Below are 18427 nucleotides of genomic sequence, written 5' to 3' on the forward strand. Positions count from 1 at the left end.
GTGGAGGACGAAATGAAAGCCTTCCTATTAACACTATCACATTGTTTTGGTGGTGGACGACGTGAGTGGAGACGTGAATATGAGAATAGAAAGATAAAAACATGGGGATGGACTTTGCCTTGGGGATGGACTTTGGGAATCTGCTCAGGCGTGCATGGAAGGTTCTACGGCAGGTTGGGAACGATATTGGATGTAATTTATGGGCAGAGTACAGAATGTGGGGGCGATGTTGTCGATGACATTGGGGGAATGGAATTAAGCCTTAAGGGGACAGAGATGGAGATGGGCATCTATGATTAGGAAGGGAAAGGAGTTGAGGAGAGAGGAAGAAATTTGGCGCAGGAGAAAATGGGGAGAAAAAAGGTGTGAAATTTTTTGAGTGGGCTTAAATAGTTGCGAGGGGGAAGAATGAACTTTCCAGAAAAACTCAAATATCAGGGCGAATGAGAATGTGACACATGGACATAAGCAACCCAAGTATATAAGAAATTCTCATTTGGCGGGAGCGCGAATTCAAAACTTACATCACCACTACCGTTCTATGACAAAACCTTACGTCACGACTGTCGTACGACCAACAATACTACCGTACGTCTGTGTTGCTCATTCACTCCTAGTTTGTTGTAAGCCCCCAATATGAAGCGGTTAGAGGAAAGAAGGAAATCAAATTCTCCAAATCATGTTGTATTAGGCATTTTTTTGTGAGGGAAGGAAGACAGGTCTAAGGCCTAATACGAAGTGATAACATCAATGTAGGGTGTCAAATTTTCTTTATCGCATTATATTGGAAATAAGAACCAGGGATAGAGGGTTCTAGGGACAGCATCGTTGCAGCTCCGATACGAAGCGATAAGGTCAAAGTTTAGACCTCATATCAGCACTATTGAGTTGTATTGGGCCAAGGATTATTTCGGCTTTCATATCCCACGAGAGGAGCAAGTCACCTTTGTATTCAACTTCCTGATCACGTGGTGTTGGTTTCAATGGCAAGGACAAAACAAACTGCAAGGAAGGTATTGGTGAAGAAATCATCAAAAGAAGGTGGTGAGCTAACTGTTGAGGAGACAATTAAAGAAATTGTTGTCCCTGTTACACCAGCTGGTAGTTCAGGTAAATTTCCATCAGAGAACAAGACATTTGGTGAGTTTGAGGCCTTAGCTTCTCCTCAATCTCAGCCTGCCAAGGAAGCCCCTATGAGGAAAAAGAGAAAGTCAAGATGGTTTTACATGCATAGGTGTTTTGCAGAGATCAGGAAAGCTCAAATGTCAACTAGGCACCTCATTCCTAAGGCTACATTTTTTAGACTGGTCAAGGAGATATCTGATAGGTTGTCCCTTGTTGCTTTTGTGGATGGCCTCAACAAGAGATGGCAATTGCTTGCCCTCCTATGCTTGCAAGAGATAGCAGAGGATTTTTTGCTAGATTTTATGAATGATGCTTATATTGCAACTGCCCATGCATATCAAATTACATTAGTGAATAAAGAATTCAGTATGGTTAGTAGACTTAGATATAGGTTTGACAAAGTTTTGAAGCCTCTTCCATTGATTGATTAAAAGGCATTTGAAATCCTCAATATTCCACCTGAGAGAAAGCTAAAAGAGCTACCACCACCCAAGATTGAAGAGGTTACCCATTTGTATCCTACAAGGATTGCAAGTGAGCAAGAATTTGTCATGAAGGAGAAAAGGAAAGAGGAAATAGAAAATGAGGATTTGATCTGCTAGAGAAAGATTTTGACTCTTGGCCTAGTGAACTACGAGAGGATGGGGAAAGTGTACGGCCAAATGGTCGTGAATGTTTCTGTTAGTCCTGAGAAAGAAGACTACCTCAGCATTTCTCCAGAGGATAAGATCCTATTTGAGAAAAAGGATACTCAACGTACAGATTCAGTAGTTTATTGTTGTTTGAGATAAGGTTTTTTTCTTCTCTTTATTTATAATGAATTTTTCCAAGGGTCCTTATATTGTACTCATTTTCTTATTCAGTCTTTACTTTGTATACATGGCATATGTTGCTTCTCTTAGCATTAATTTTGCTAAGAGTCTATTTGTTATTTATCCACTTCTCTCAATGGATTTGTTTTCAAAATTTGATTCAAATATTGCAAGGTTTTTTAAGGACTTCAATAGTGTCACAACCATCATTTTTTTTTTCCATATATTGAAAGGTACTTTCTTCAACATTCTATCTCTTGATGATTTGTCTTTAGGGTTATTATTGCTCACTTGTGTTTTGGTTTGCAGAGGTCACTAGAGCCTAATCTATATTGATATTCCTACAAGAGAGGTCATTTTTATGAATTCTCTTTCAGGAATCCATGGCCAATCAAAGATGTATTGTCATTAAACACTCTTTATTTCATCTTCATTGGATAAAGTTATAATATTCTCTAATAAGTTAATATGGGCAGTGGTGCTAGGCTTGTTACTACCCACTTGTACACTAGCTTTGAAAGCATTGCTGATCCTCAGAGACCTTTCAAGTTTCTACTTCAAGAGGTCCCATTGCAAAATGACGTACATAGTTGTGGCTGGAGAGTGGTTTCAAATGTTTCGAGGATAATAGATTCAAAGTTACTGAATGTAGAGGGGGTGAATGTAAGTCTCCTATGCTTTATCCTTTTTATATTGAAATTCTCTTGCTACTTTTAATAACTTGTGTGCTTTGTTACAATGCAGAGACTACCCTGAGGCATACATGTGGTGGATACGGGAGAGGTGTATTGAACTCGTTTTGGATAGGACAATTACACCAATGGACCCAGATTCCCCTCTCCCAGTAGCTAAAAATTCCAAAGGACAGACAACAAAGAAGGGAAAAGGCAAGAAAATGGTAACCACCAAGAGAAAGAAGTTACCAAGGTCCAAACAAAAGGGGCACAAAATGAAGGGCATGCCTAAGATTTCCCCATTGAAATTCAATCCATCTCCTCTAAAGCCAAGGAGAAAAGAGTGCCTGAGGTAATTAAGTTCTTCGAGCAATGAAAGAAAGCACCTAAGAGGAAACTAGTGATGACAGATGAAGGAGAAAAGTTTTAAGGATGGAGAAGCTAACGAATAGCCTTATAATTATCAATTTGTCTATTTGTACTGAAGTAACATTCCCCTTGTATATACATCTGTAGTGCCATATTCCGACCCAAAATGTATTGATATGTCATATTGATCTTATCCATGAAAGACGATTTTTTGTTCATAGAATCATAGAGAATTATAAAGCTTGTACCAAGTCTTTCCTATTAAATTGTATTGCAATTTTATAACTCATGATATAATGAAATCATTTTGGTTCACAAACGATGATTTGTTATTCACAGAATCATTCCAAAGCTTATACTAAGATTTTTTTTAATAGTATTTCTCAATGTGTATAATTCCATATTTTTGGCAGCAATATTTGTGAGCAAAAGAAAGATTCAAAATTATTTGTACATGCATATTTATGGTCCGAAAATCACAACACTAGGAGGCAAACAGCTCATACATGATACAGAGCTCTCAACTCTTTTTCCAATTACAACACCATTTACCTTGAACTTATATCCAAGAGTAACATTGTCTAGAAACTCCAAGGTGTCTCTTACATCCTTAAGACTCCACTTTGAAGTAATGTTCACCTGTTTTACTTCTTGTGCAGTAACTTGCAGTGTAAATTTCAATGTCTTACAATCAATATCGGAATCTAGAGGAACCCAAGCACCCAATCTAAGTTTGTATCTTCTATAATCAAAACCTATGATAAGAGATTGTCGAGATATATTATAGGATAAACCCAATGATTGAGGGCACACATTGCACCTTATAAAGTCACATTTGTGGTCAGATTCCTTGACTTTCCAACATAGACCTAACATTTTGTCCAGATCTTCCTTTGAAAATTTTCTATTTAGCCATGAAACCTTCATCCGTTGTAAACATGCTATTTTAAAGCAAGATACAAAAACATGCAAGGGTAAAAACCACGATAAGCTACTCTTTTGGAGATCCTTCCAGGAGTCATAGCCTTTTGAATATCTTGAGCAATTTTGAGTTTAAAACTCTCCATTGTTGCTTCATCAGGCATCTCCCAATCCAAAGATAAGAGGCTTGGTAATTGCAGATCTTCAAGGTATCCATAGACACCTGCTCTTGAAGGAACCATACATTGTGCATAATACACAAAAATTCCACTTTCATGAAAAAAACTTGTGGTCTGGTTAGCATAAATAATGTCAGCAAAATCTTTATGAATGGCATGGAATGTTCCGCTGAGGCTCTCCACAGGTTGCCACTCAAAACTTGTTGATGGAAAGATATCTACAACCAATAATCCATTATTTAGCATATCCTTCAAACAAAACTATATACTCACGTATATTTTACAACTCAAACTTATAGTATACTTGTTGGGAAAAACATTCCCATGGAGCCAAGTACATATCTCTAGCCATGTAAACATGTTGCACCAAAGCAAACCAACCTTGAGGCATGGTTTTGAAGGCAAAGACGTCCCTTCCAAGGATATTTGATATCCCATAGTTTTGTTTTTTTCACTCTGTGAGAACCCCTACAAGATGGTAGCATTGTAACCCGATCATTTATAGTAAATGTTTTGGGCTCCCATTCTCCATTTGCGCTCTTGCTATACATTGTGCAAGAGTTTTTAGAATGAGAAGGATGTCTTGTGGATGCCATGTAAAAGACAACGAGTATGCGTACAATGTGCAGAGAAAGAAACCTAAAGAGAGAGGTCAAGGATACATATTAAAAATACTATGAGCACCAAGAACTTTGAAAATTCTCCTGAGCAAGGCATCTTGTGGATGCCATGTAAAAGATAATGAGTATGCAGATAATGTGGAGAGAAAGAAACCTAAAGAGAGAGGTCAAGTAGACAAATTAAAAATACTACGAGCGCCAATAACTTTGAAAATTCTCTCAATTCTCAAAATGGTCTTGATCTATTTAACTTTGTTATGTCTTTGTTAGAGGTTTTGTCAGCTTTTATTAGTTAATAGGGGCCGCTGGGACTACCAAAACCTGTCAGGGTTTGAAGATTTTGGCTAAATAGGAGGGGAGAACCACAAACTGAACTCTACTATCTCAAAAGTAGAGGAGACAAGAATACCATATTTTTCTCCACGTGGCAAAATCTCTTTGGAACTTTCTTTAATCCATGGATCAACAAAAGTGCAATTTTTAACGTTTTTCGGCCCTAATGTGATGTCTTTTCCATCTATGCTTGTATGGAAAAATCTCAAGGATTTGAAGCACTTGTTAAAGAGAAATGAAAAAGAGATAAGGGTCAGCATGAAGGATCAAAGAGGGTGACTAGGAGGAATGATCCGGCTTCTCAACTTTCTTCTTCAAGCCCAAAGCATAGTATGGCTGATGTTCAAAAGCTAAAAGTACAGGAATATCATAAAGCCCCAAAGACAAAGGATCCAAAGCCAAAAAAGCAACCTAGATTCAAGCTGCTTTCTGACATTGAGACGACTACGGACTTGAAAAAGATATGTTATCATGCCGCTATGCTCACACTGTGTGAAAAACTCCAGAGTGTGACTTTCTTATTGATCTAGAGAGCCAATGCCATATTCATGTTAGTGTTCGTAGTGTGAATGGTTCAAAAATACTAAATTTTTGGACAAGTTTAGCCAATTTTTGATATTTTAGATATTATCTCTTGTAAAAATCTAGAAACTATAGACAGTGAGTAGGATGACATGTAAAAGAAAGCATGTAGCTTTTAGCCATTTTGGGAGGATTTTATGTAAAAGGGGAGATTGTGTGACACGCAATCACTCTTTTCATGCAGTGAACAACACTCCGAAGTGGGAGATGAAGAAGGAGTGATCTGGCAGAATTTTTGGCAGGTGTCCTAGTATTCTACCCCCCTTTCAGAGCCAATGGAAGCATCAATTTGGCGGTCTGAGCAACATTAAGGAATGTATTGTTTTAAGTACATTTTGTTTACAAGATATTTGTCTTCTCATAATGCAAAAATAAATTGACAATCTTCAACTCTGTGAGTATTCTTCTACATCTTCTATTTCTTTGAACCCATTCTCTTCCATCTACTCCTCTCACTAAATCTCCCTTCACCTTGCAATCTCTTATCCCCGCGGTAGAATTTTGACCCCAAATGCTCCAACAGTGGTGAACCCAACGTGAAAGTCAGCATCAGAGGTATATAAAGATGGGGGATTTTGTTAGATCAAGTGTTGGTGATGCTTTACAACAGATGATTGCTTTGTTGCAACAACAACAACAACAATAGTTGTTGTTATAACAACGTATGCAAACTTGGTAGGAAGCAGAAAGAATTGATTCCTTAGCTATGAATGCATTGCAGGCAGTGGGACAAGAATTGAAGTGGTTTAAAGGTCAAAATGTTTTGGCCTTCATCTGGTTGTATAAATAAAAGATGTGATTTCATGGGGTACCCCAGTATGCAGCATGGAGTCGGTATTTCTCCCGTTTGGTCATGCACACATTGTATGATCAGATTGATGAGTAACATAGAAGAGATGTTGATTGGGAAGCTTTTAAGAAATCTTTGAGAGAAGATTTTTTCTTGGAAGATATAGGATTGGTAACTAAAAAGGCATTTATAGATTGGATTGAAAAGCCCAATAAAGGTTTAGCTGCTATAACTTTTCTCCATGAATTTGAAAGTCAGTATGCGCAATTGGATGCCGATGAGCAGTAATCATTGGAGAGTCAAAAAATTGATTTGTTTTTGAAGGTTGCAGATCGTGTCTTGCAAGAGAAGCTGACTGATCATTTAGAATATGTCTATTCTAAAACAGCACTGGAATCAAATTGGGCTAATCTAACTAAAGCAGTGCATATATTGGTAAAGAAAGAGTGGATGAAATTAAGATGGGGTATAGGAACCATGCCTGCCAGTGCTCAGAAGGGGGCTGGAATTGCAGCCAAGGCACTTGTAGCTATGGTAGAACAATTGGCTATACCTATTGGTTTGACTCTTAAAGGTGATGCTGTGGGGATGAATTAATCAAAGGCATGTGTGATTTGAGGTTGAATTTGACAGAAATCTATACAAATGTCAAAAAGTTGGATGCTAAGAAGGTTCAGGCAACAATCCAAATGCCGTAGAAAGAAGGATACAAGACGAGATGCATTTGGTGTGACAATTTACATTATGAAAAGCAAGACTGTACAGGCTACCATGAAGTGGAAGCAAAAAGGTTAGTCTTTTGAAAATATGGTAAAATATATGTAGTAGAAACTAGTGTTCCAATAGAGCCAAATTTTGGAAATGGTGGCATGCAAAAGAGGTTGGAAGATATGGCTGCAAGGACATCATTTGTTTCCATAGATGCAGCCGCACATGGGTTGAGAATTGAAAGGACTGATGAACCTCGTAAAGGAGATATGGATGAAGCAAAGTCTCATGTTTGGATGCAACCATTAGATTGCATGGAAAATGGAAACTTAACAAAGTCTGAATTGGCTAATGCAAGTCAAAGTTTACGAGGGAGAATAGGATGGAGTGCACCACTGGGTTCATTTTCAACCTATGCTAATTAGATTGAGGTTCATAATCAAGAAGCTCTTGTGAAAGAAAAGAGAAGAAGAGATGAGGACACTTCTGGTCCTTCTTCCTCGGTTCCATCTAAACACATCACACGAAGTAAAATGGAGCAGCAGAAAGGGGATGAAAAAGCCATACCTGAGCATGTTATGGAGGATGGATCTTAAGAGAAGAAACAAGAAGGGAAGAAAAGGGGCAAGCAACTCAATTACGGGTTACAATCAGATCTTGAGACTGCCACAAACCTTAAAAAGGTCTTGGAAGATTGCATACTTGGAAGTAGAGTGGAATTCACACTTGGCAAAGTTCTTGGAATCGCAAAGCATGATTTTCATAATACAATGATTGATGTAGGTTGACAAAGGCATAGAGAAACATCTTCAGAGGGAATATGATGATGCATGTAATGCTATTTTGGAGCATGATGATGTTCAAAATGAGTTAAATGGAAGTGTAGACAGTAAGCTTGTGGCTGAAAATTGTATTATGGGCAACACTAAGCATATAGAGAAGGCTATGTATAATGGGGATGTCCACTAACAAGCACATGAAGAAGAAGATGCTCATTTTATTCTAAGTAGTCACTATTCTTGAATGCATTAGGCTCATGCTATGATAGATAGCACTACTGTAAGTGGAGGCTATGGCAGTGCCTCTATGAAGATAATTATGCCTCCAAGAAAGGGGGAAACTGTGTTTGTGTCTGGATTGCAGGAATGGACAAAATGTAGTCTTGGGGGTTTTAAGAATATTTCAGCCATGTGTAGAGCTAAAAAGAAATATCTTGGATGGGCTGAAAAAGAGCTAACGACATATGGTTTGATGACTGCAAATCAAGGTATTTTAGGGCTATTTTTAGGGCTGCTTGATATTGATACAGTGGCTGAAATTTCTACAGCAATTAATGTTGAAAATAGGGTAGAAAAAGAGGTTATTTGTGTTGACAGTTTAGAGATGTATGAAGTCATTCAATAGTTTGTTGAGAATGAATGTTATGGGATGCAATATGGGTTGCAAAACAGGGCTAAAGCAAGGGTGGATACAAAGCACAAAACAGTTGCAAATAAGGTTGAGCCTGTGGCTTTGAATTTACCACGTGAAAGTGATGGGTTGGCTGAAAAAGTATCTCAATAGCCTAATTTGCAGGATCCACATGGAGTAGGACATAAATTTACAGCTAAAACTTTACGAGTTGAAAATTGGTAATACAAGCTTTCTTTTGCTTGGCAGAAATAGCTTCTTTTTGCAGATGTTGGCAATGCATTGGAAAGCCTTTGCGTTTCAACTAGATGAAATTGGATGTGTTGATCCAACCATAGTTGCACCTATGGTGATCTTTACAGTACCTCATGTGCCATGGAATTTAAAGCCTATTCCACTATCTCGGGCATATTTGCCTAAGCTACTGGAGCTTTTGAATGAGAAGATGAGGATGCGGATTTTGGAGCCCTCTTCAACTCCATATTCGAATCAATGGTTCACTGTTCCAAAGAAGAATGGTTCTTTGAGGTTTATTCAGGATTTCCAACCAATTAATAAAGTCACCATAAGGAATGTTGGATCAAGCCCAATAGTGGATGAATTTGTAGAAGCATTTGTATGCAAGTCAATTTACTCTATGGGTGATTTATATTCAGGATACGATTAGTTCAAACTTGCATTGTAAAGCGGAGATATCACTACCATGAAGACACCGCTTGGATTGGTTAGGATGTGTATACTTCCACAGGGAGCAACCAATTCAATGGCGCATAGGATGAATGCTATGCATAAAGTTTTGAGGGAGTATATTCCTCACTTGACCTTACCCTTTCTTGATGATGTGCCAATCAAAGGATGCGATATCCATGAGAAGAGTGAAAAGTTGAATAAGCATGGATGTAAAAGATTTGTGGTTGATCATATTGTTGATTGTGATAGGATTTTGAGCCATCTTGAAGAAGTGTATTTGATTCTCTCAGGAGAAAAGTCAATTTTTGGAGTGGAGGAAGTATTAGTTGTCGGGCACATGTGTGGACCATATGGGAGAAATCCCTCACCAAGAAAGATTGGTGCCATAAGCACGATGCGAGAGACATGTTTGAATGTATCTGAGGTGAGAAGATTTTTGGGTGCATGTGTCTTTTACTTGATATGGATTCCGCAATTTGCTCATGTGGCTGAAAGTTTATGTCATCTCTTGAGAAAAGGGGAAACATTTTGGTGGGGAAAACAGGATAGGAAGGCAATTAAAAAGTTAAAGAGCTTATTAATTTCAGCCCCAACACTAAAGAGAGTGAATTATGAGAATGGGAAGCCTATTATTCTCACAGTGGGATAGAAGCCCAATTGAGATTGGTTGGGTAGTGGGTCATGATGATGCTGATGTGAATAGGTTGAAAGCATACATCTTACATTTGTATCTAGGCCTTCATATTTGGAGCACACATATCAGGCATGTCAAGCACTTTGCACTTCGCAAATTGGATTGTTAAAGAGCTTATGGAGTAAAATATTTCAAGTAATAACAAGCAGACATAGGAGCCAAGAAATTTGAACCAAACAAGGAGGGATCAAAATCCAAAATCACCAAATTAAGAAGAGAGATAAGAAATCACAAACAAATAAGGAAACTACTCAACCCTTGACCTAGCTCCAAACCCATAGGCCTAGGCCTAAGCTACATGCACCTAAGGAGTGGGCAAGAGCTTCATACTCTGACCACTAATAGGGACACTTGCCCTAATCATATTCTTGACCTTGAAACTATGTCTATGCATGATCTTAGACACCTATTCAATAATCTAGTTAGTGAAGAGACTCCAAAAACAATAGTTGACATGATGGATATGTTAAAAAATTTAGATGTAAGTTAGGATGCCTTCCTAGACACATTAGATAGCTTCCAACAGACCACAAACTTGGATGTCTCTAATATGACTCTTGAGACTCGACAATAGAAACTACCCAAGCTAAGAGGAGAATGACAAATTGCCCCCAACCACTAGTGGAACTCAACAAATGACAACCAAGATGCGGCTTTCCACCATGCAAGTAGAGATGGATGACATTCACAAAATGTTGTTCAATGTAGGAGCAATTGGGTCTTCACAAGACTCACTCTCTAATCTTGTGCAAGGTTGATTGTTTGACCAAACTTATATCCTTCAGGTAGGAATGCACATTGCATAAACCATTTTGATAGGGATGGAAAACAAGTCCTCTCCCTAGAGGGACCACTTCAAAATTCTATTGGTGGCTAAATAGCAAGATAAGTATAGGGATGATGATGATCCTTGTACAACTTCCTAGAGCAATTTGAGCAAGTGTTTAGGCTTTGTCTAGGTGAGACAAGATGCACCGAGTTCATTGATCTAGATGCCACAAAGAAGACCTCCCTTGTGCTATAAAAGTATTACTTCATCAAGCACATCACCAAAGCATAAGGAGCTTTTGAACAATTCCTAAATAGGAAAACTCATGAAATGTAGGAAATTCTCTCATTTTTCCCAAGTATGTATACATAGATTCCCTACGTATAACTAGGGATTTACATTCCCCACATCTCATGGTTGTGAATCCTAGGCATACATGTATGATTTCCTTACATATAACTGGGGATTTTGATTTCCCACATCTTAAACTAGGTATTTGTAGGTTATAAACTAGGGAATCCCATTTCCCACCTAGCATACTAGGAAATTGTAGGCCACACAATTAGGGAATTCGGTTCCCCACATTTCATACTAGGGAATTACAAATATCCATATCAAGAATATATACTTTATGGGAGATTACAAATAGTCATACCAATACATAATTTGTGGAAAGTGGTCTCCCAAAAAAATTGGCTTACATTAAGTGGTTATTGAATAATATAACATTTCTCTTCATCCCCTTTTACAAAATTTGGCAAAATCTTCTACTTACTCCTCTAAAGATTATTGGTGGTACAATAAGCCTTGTGAAGGTATATTGATCAATAATTTAATATTGAGCACAGTGTGACCTAGATCAATAGTTATGAAAATTAGGAACCTATTATATGTGCCATTTGTGCATCTTCTTCCACACATTTTTGGTACATATGCATTGTGAAAAGAGATAAAAATTATCCTCTTTTTCATAAGGGTAATGTCCTAAAATAATCATCAACATACATGTTTAACTTTATGGAAAGCTTCAACATAACTAGCATCGAAAAAAACATATAAAACTTACAGAGAATGATGTGGCATTCCATATTCGTAAGGTTGGACCTTTTCATTTTCTCATGTATATAAGTTTATTGCTTTTACTCTAATTATCCCAAATCACATTAGAGTTTAAGAACACATTCCCATCTTACCTATGATCTGCAAGCATAATTGAGACTAGAAGTATTGTAATAGAAAATGTAATAGATATCAAAGCCACAAGGCAAATGGGTTGGTTTCTCAAGGCACATGGGTTAAGGAGTATCCAAAAATAATTAGCTACAAAAATACATAGTTAATTTATTATAATCTTATGAGTCTTTGAAAATATAATATCCTTTTAAGATTTGATAGGAAAATTTTCTATTTTCATTAATAAAAAATATATCATCTTTGAATCCCAAAGCATTCAATCAAATAGAGAATTTAGGTAATTGTCATATTTCCATGCAACTAATAGTTAGTTGGTTAGTTGGAAAGCTAGTTAGTCAATTAATAAGTTAGTAAGATTACTAACTAAAGGCTAACTAAGGTAAAAACTAACTAACATTAATAATTAAGGATTTTATTTAATTAAGAATATATGTCAAAAAAATCGAGAGTTGTAAATTTGATATTTTTCTCAGATTGAAAGGACCGTAGCCACCATTCATGTAAGTTACAACGTGAACAAGACTTATGAGCTATAGTAATCACTAGTATTAATGTGTATAGTTTGGATGGTTCAAAAATATTAGATTTTGGACAAAACTAGTATATTTTAAATATTTTAGATATTATCCTAAAAAAAGATATGGAGATTTCTAGAACTGGATGTCATTTAAAAATAAGATAAGTGATATTTTAGTTAATTTTGGAGATTTTATGAAAAGAAAAAAAAAAGAGAGGGATTTGCAAAATCAGGCGTGCCACGATGGCAGTCTACAGAGACAGAAAAAGGAGTGAACTAAGAGCTTTCTAACCAAGTGTCGTGTTTTGGGGTTTTACCCCCCTTTCGGAGCCAATGGAACCATTAGATTTATGATCTGGGGTTTTAGCCCCCTTTCGAAGCCAATGGAACCATCGGATTTATGGTCTGAGCATCAGATCACTGATCTTTCCAAGATCCCTCTCCACAAAGAGCTCCACTTCTCAGCCCACAAGCCCTCTTCTCTAATTCACTATAAATAGGAGGCATGGGGAGGCACAAGGGAGCATAAGGAGACCTCGACAGGCTATGATAGAGAGATAGAGTGAAGGATACCCCTCCAAGAGAGTGTGAGAGAGAGCTTGAGAGAGAGAGAGAGAGAGAGAGAGAGAGAGAGAATAGTTACCTCGAGAGGCTGCACAATTTCCCTCTATCTCGATCCTCGATTTAACCATCTTCTCTTACGCTCTCCCATCTCGAATCTATTCTGCCTTCTTAATCTCTTGAGTCTACTTGCGAATGATGGCCTCCAAGCAAAGAATGTGACGTGCGGATGGCAATCCCATAACCAATGAGGAAGCTTTAGACAAAGGCATCACCGTCAATCCAAATTACGGTACCGATCGTAAGTAATGTATTTCCAAATCGATAGATGTTTGTTTTTATTCTCGTATGAGATACACTAGGCCCATACTATGATGCACAAGTATAGATCATTTCATCTCACATATTCGTAAGATGGAGCTTGCGAAGTGCATATATCAAGGAAATTTAATTCCACCTAGTCGCATATGGCTTATCCATTGATAGAGCAATTACAAGGAAGAATTAGTCAAGGGTTATGAAAGATATAGTCATTAAAAGAATGACATTAAAAGATTGTGCATACAAGTGCTAGGTTAAAGCATAGTCAACAGTTATAAATAGCATAATTGCTAAAAGAATATGACATTAAGAATCATGAATTGAAAGTACTAGTTTAGATACTTCAAAAGTACTTAGCCTAAGAGCCCAAATATTAAGAATAACTAAATTCTAGCTCAAGGCAAGGCATGTTGGAGTCTAATTACTTGAGATAATCTCACACTTATCTTATCAAGTATTTACATGTTATGCCTAAAACATATTTTGATATATGAGGATAATTTCCTATGCCTCATGACTTGACTAAGAGCTAGTACAAGAAATTAATCATAGGGGTTAAAACTAAGATGTCTTGAGATCCGTCGGATAACGATGAATTTTTACAATCCAAATTCAGGGTTGGGTTATCAATCAAGGTAAGTGACCGATAAAACTTACATCATGAATAGTGTCTGAACCCTTAACATATGCTAACATGCAAGAGAAGAAATTTCTTCTCAAGCAAATTAAGGCACCCGAGTTTGATGGAGAAGGAATAGACATCGCAGCAAGGGCAGAGATATGGATTGAGTCGATGGATGACTATTTCTCTACTTTGGAAACTACCTCCATGAATCAAGAAATGATAGCCAAACTTAAGATAGTTGGTCGGGCTTGGTTATGGTGGAAGAAATGGTGCAAGGATCAAGGTATTTTCGAAGCCGTTGTCACTTGGGCTCAGCTAAAAGATGATGTACACGGATGATACCTTCCAGCAACCTACCAGATTTTGAAGATGAATGAATTCTTCAAGCTCAAGCAGCTAGAATTAACCTTAGAAGCCTACTACTCAAAGTTTGTAACCCTAATAAAATAAGCACCATCTATGGATATTGCACAGCTAGGATCCAAGTTTTGCCATGGCCTAAACACTCCTCTAAACCATCATCTAGAAGCAATGTGTCCAATGGACTTGCAAGATGCATTACTCCTAGCAAATCCAATCGTCCAAGAACTTAAATCAGGCAATTGTAGCAAAGATGACTCCCGAGATCTGGGTAAGAGATGTCACATGTGTGGAGAGATAAGGGCACATCCGTAGGAGATATCCCTATCATCAATGCTTCCATTGCAATGAGCTAGGACACACATCCAAGCAGACTGCCTTGATCTAAGTCCAGAAGACATTGAGCCTCCAAGAAAATGAAGCTACATAGGTGCAATCTATGGATATATAGAGGAATCAAATGAAAAAGAAGACCTAGAACCAACAACACCTCTTTAGAATGACTAGAAATCCTAGAAATTTTATTGACATGAAATACAACTTGTATTTGAATAAACTTTACTCTTATAACTACAGTTAACCTGAGTAATATGAGTTGCATCTACTTTGAGCCTAGAACTTGCAAATGATTAGAGATACTCTGGCAAGGAATGATAGTTATAACATGTAGTGAATTTCTCTTAAGTCGTTTCTTCTCAACTAATATAGATTTGGTCTTACTAGAATGTCGAAGCTTGGAAGTATTCTTTAGTATTACAAGCAAAGCCAATTGTCCATGGAGCTAAGTCCCAAACTAAGAAGAGGAAAATCTGGGAACATAGTTTCCAAGATAAAGGACCACTCCATTATGCTAAAAGGATCCTAGGACAATTTGGTCTACAAAAGAAAATCCTACCAAGGACAACCAAGAATCTTGTGACCACAAGTAATAAAGTTCCGCGATGTTTCTATTGCAGGGAGTTAGGTCATTTCAAAAGGGAATGTCCAAAGCACCCTAAACACCAATGCTTCAAGTGCCACAACATTGGACATAGCTACATCAATTGTCCCAATAGAACTCGAAGAGAACTTGATCTTACAAGAAATGAAGTTGTACAAGCTCTAGTAATCTAGAATATACCAAGTGCTTAGGAAAAACCTAGAAGATATCCATGAGATGTAACTACAATAAATTTTCTCTTGTAATCAAGACTCAGATATATCAAATACAATAGGTTGTTGTTTGAAAAGACTACATGCCTATGAGTGATCAGAGTAGCGTAGCGAAAGCATGGTGGGCCCATAACCCACAGGTTCCAAAATGATACCCCCGGTTTCTCTCGAGATGAGGACATCTCGATTTCTCTAAGGAGAGGAGGATGTAATATTTCCATGAAATTAAAAGTTAGTTGGTTAGTTCGAAAGTTAGTTAGTCAATTAATAAGTTAGTAAGATTACTAACTAAAGACTAACTAAGGTAAAAACTAACTAACATTAATAATTAGGGATTTTATTTAATTAAAAATATATGTTTAAAAATCGAGGGTCATAAATCCGATATATTTTTTGGATTGACAAGGATCGTAGCCTGCATCCTTTACGTAAGTTACAACATCAACAAGACTTATGAGCTATATTAATCACTAGTATTAATATGTATAGTTTGGATGGTTCAAAAATATTAGATTTTGGGAAAAACTAGTATATTTTAAATATTTTAGATATTATCTTGAAAAAAAGATATGGAGATTTCTAGAACTGGATGTCATTTAAAAGAAAAGACAAGTGATGTTTTAGTTATATTTAGAGATTTTATAAAAAGAAAAAAATAAAGAGAGGAATTTGCAAAATTGTGCGCGTCACGATTGTAGTCTACAAAAAGAAAACAACACTTTAAACAGAGAAAAGAAGGAGTGAACTAAAAGATTTCTAACCAAGTGTCTTGGTGTTTTACCCCCCTTTCAGAGCCAATGGAACCATCAGATTTATGATATGAGCATCAGATCACTGAGTTTTCCAAGATCCCTTTCCACAAAGAGCTCCACTTCTAAGCCACAAGCCCTCTTCTCTAATTCACTATAAATATGAGGCATAGGGAGGCACAAGGGAGCATAAGGAGACCCCGGGAGGCTGCGAGAGAGAGGTAGAGAGAAGAATACCCCTCCAAGAGAGTGTGAGAGAGAGCTTGAGAGAGATAGAGAGAGAGAGAGAGAGAGAATAGTTACCTCAAGAGGCTGCACAATTTCCCTCTATCTTGATCCTCGATTTAACCATCTTCTCTTACGCTCTCCCATCTCAAATCTATTCTGCCTGCTTAATCTCTTGAGTCTACTTGCGGACGATCGCCCTCAAGAGAAGAATTTCATGTGCGGATGTTAATCCCATAACCAACAACGAAGCTTTAGACAAAGGCATCACTGTCTATCCAAATTGCGGTATCGATCGTAAGTAATGTATTTCCATATTGATAGATGCTTGTTTTGATTCTCGTATGAGATATGTTAAGCCCATACTATGATGCATGAGTATAGGTCATTTCATCTCACATATTCGTAAGATGGAGCTTGTGAAGTGCATATATCAATGAAAGTTAATTGCACCTAGTTACATATGGCTTATTCGTTGATAGAGCAATTACAAGGAAGAATTAGTCAAGGGTTATGAAGGATATAGTCATTAAAAGAATGACATTAAAGGATTGTGCATACAAGTGCTAGGTTAAAGCATAGTCAAGAGTTATAAATAGCATAATTTCTAAAAGAATATGACATTAAGAATCATGAATAGAAAGTACTAGTTTAGATACTTCAAAAGTACTTAGCCTAAGAGCCCAAATATTAAGAATAACTAGATTCTAGCTCAAGCAAGGCCTGTTGGAGTCTAATTACTTGAGATAATCTTGCACTTATCCTATCAAGTATTTACACGTTATGCCTATAACATATTTTGATATATGAGGATAATTTCCTATTTGCCTCATGACTTGACTAAGAGCTAGTATAAGAAATTAATCGTAAGGGTTAAAACTAAGATGTTTTGAGATCCGTCAGATAATGATGACTTTTGGCAATCCAAATTCAGGGTTGGGTTATCAATTAAGGTAATTGACCTATAGATCTTACATCATGAATAGTGTTTGAACCCTTAACATATGCCATAGCCGAAGGAAGGAAGTGTTAAGAAACATTTTTGCATAGTATTGCTCTTAGATCCCAAGGCGGAGTATACGATGGACATGTTATATAATCTATTCTTGCATTGTTCGGAAAGAATGCAATTGGTTTTGTGTGTTGATTGAACAACATCCTAAATGCTTTTACATTCAACTGGTTGTTAGTTGTTGTTTGGATGATTGTTTTAAAATGCTAAATGCATGGCGAGGGTCTGTGACAACAAGTTGCCATGGGAATAAATGAATGTTTTCTTAGAAAATGATAATAGGGCTGAATGCCCTGTTTGTGCTTGATTCTTAAAGTATTTAATTAAGGAAGGATATTTTGCATGGGTGTATCACCTCCATGATTGCACCACCGATTAACCTAAAGAGGGCACTACTGGATTCGTGGGCTGAAGGTCGAGTGGTGAAAAGGCCAACCACGGGAATGATGTTTCACTCCTAGACAGCTTGCGGATCAAGTGGAGCTTGTTTGTGCTTGATATTAGGGCTGAATGCCTTGTTTGTGCTTGATTCTTAAAGTATTTAATTAAGGAAGGATATTTTGCACAGGTGGATCACTCCATGATCGCAACACCGATTGACCTAAAGAGGGCACTACTGGATTCATGGGCCGAAGGTCGAGTGGTGAAAAGGCCAACCATGGGAATGATGTTTCACTCCTAGATAGCTTGCTGATCAAGTGGAGCTCTGGACACCCCTTACTAGGTCTAGCATGGAGTTGAAGTCGATTCATGCCAATTTAGGGGACCGGAATGGGACTATTCCCTACGGACAAAGAGGTTGAATCCCTCTCGTTTCCCATTCTCTTTGAACCAAGTGTGGCATGGGTCTGCTTCGGCTTGGGTATCTCTACGTAAAGTAGGATGTCCAGGATCCGATGCTAGAATGTTGTTAGGAGACCTTGGCCACTAGGAGCTCAAATTTTAGGTCGATCCTAGTGGGTTTGGCCGTGAACGTTCCATTGCGAGGCGGACTTTGGAAAACCTAGGCAACAAAACTTGGAACATTCCATGGGA

General features: G+C 37.5%; 1 protein-coding gene across 1 annotated transcript; it reads left to right on the forward strand.

Moving 5' to 3' along the window:
• The first annotated feature begins 983 nt into the window (after positions 1-983).
• Positions 984-1556, forward strand: LOC148036302 (histone H3-like centromeric protein cnp1). The gene has a single exon (XM_087678912.1). It carries the CDS (start codon positions 984-986, stop codon positions 1554-1556), a length of 573 nt encoding a protein of 190 aa, XP_087535038.1.
• The last annotated feature ends 16871 nt before the right edge of the window (positions 1557-18427 follow it).

This window comes from Lygodium microphyllum, chromosome 5 (assembly GCF_053477565.2).
Source record: "Lygodium microphyllum isolate KBCC chromosome 5, Lygodium_microphyllum_v1.1.10, whole genome shotgun sequence".
NCBI classification, from domain to species: Eukaryota; Viridiplantae; Streptophyta; class Polypodiopsida; order Schizaeales; family Lygodiaceae; genus Lygodium; species Lygodium microphyllum.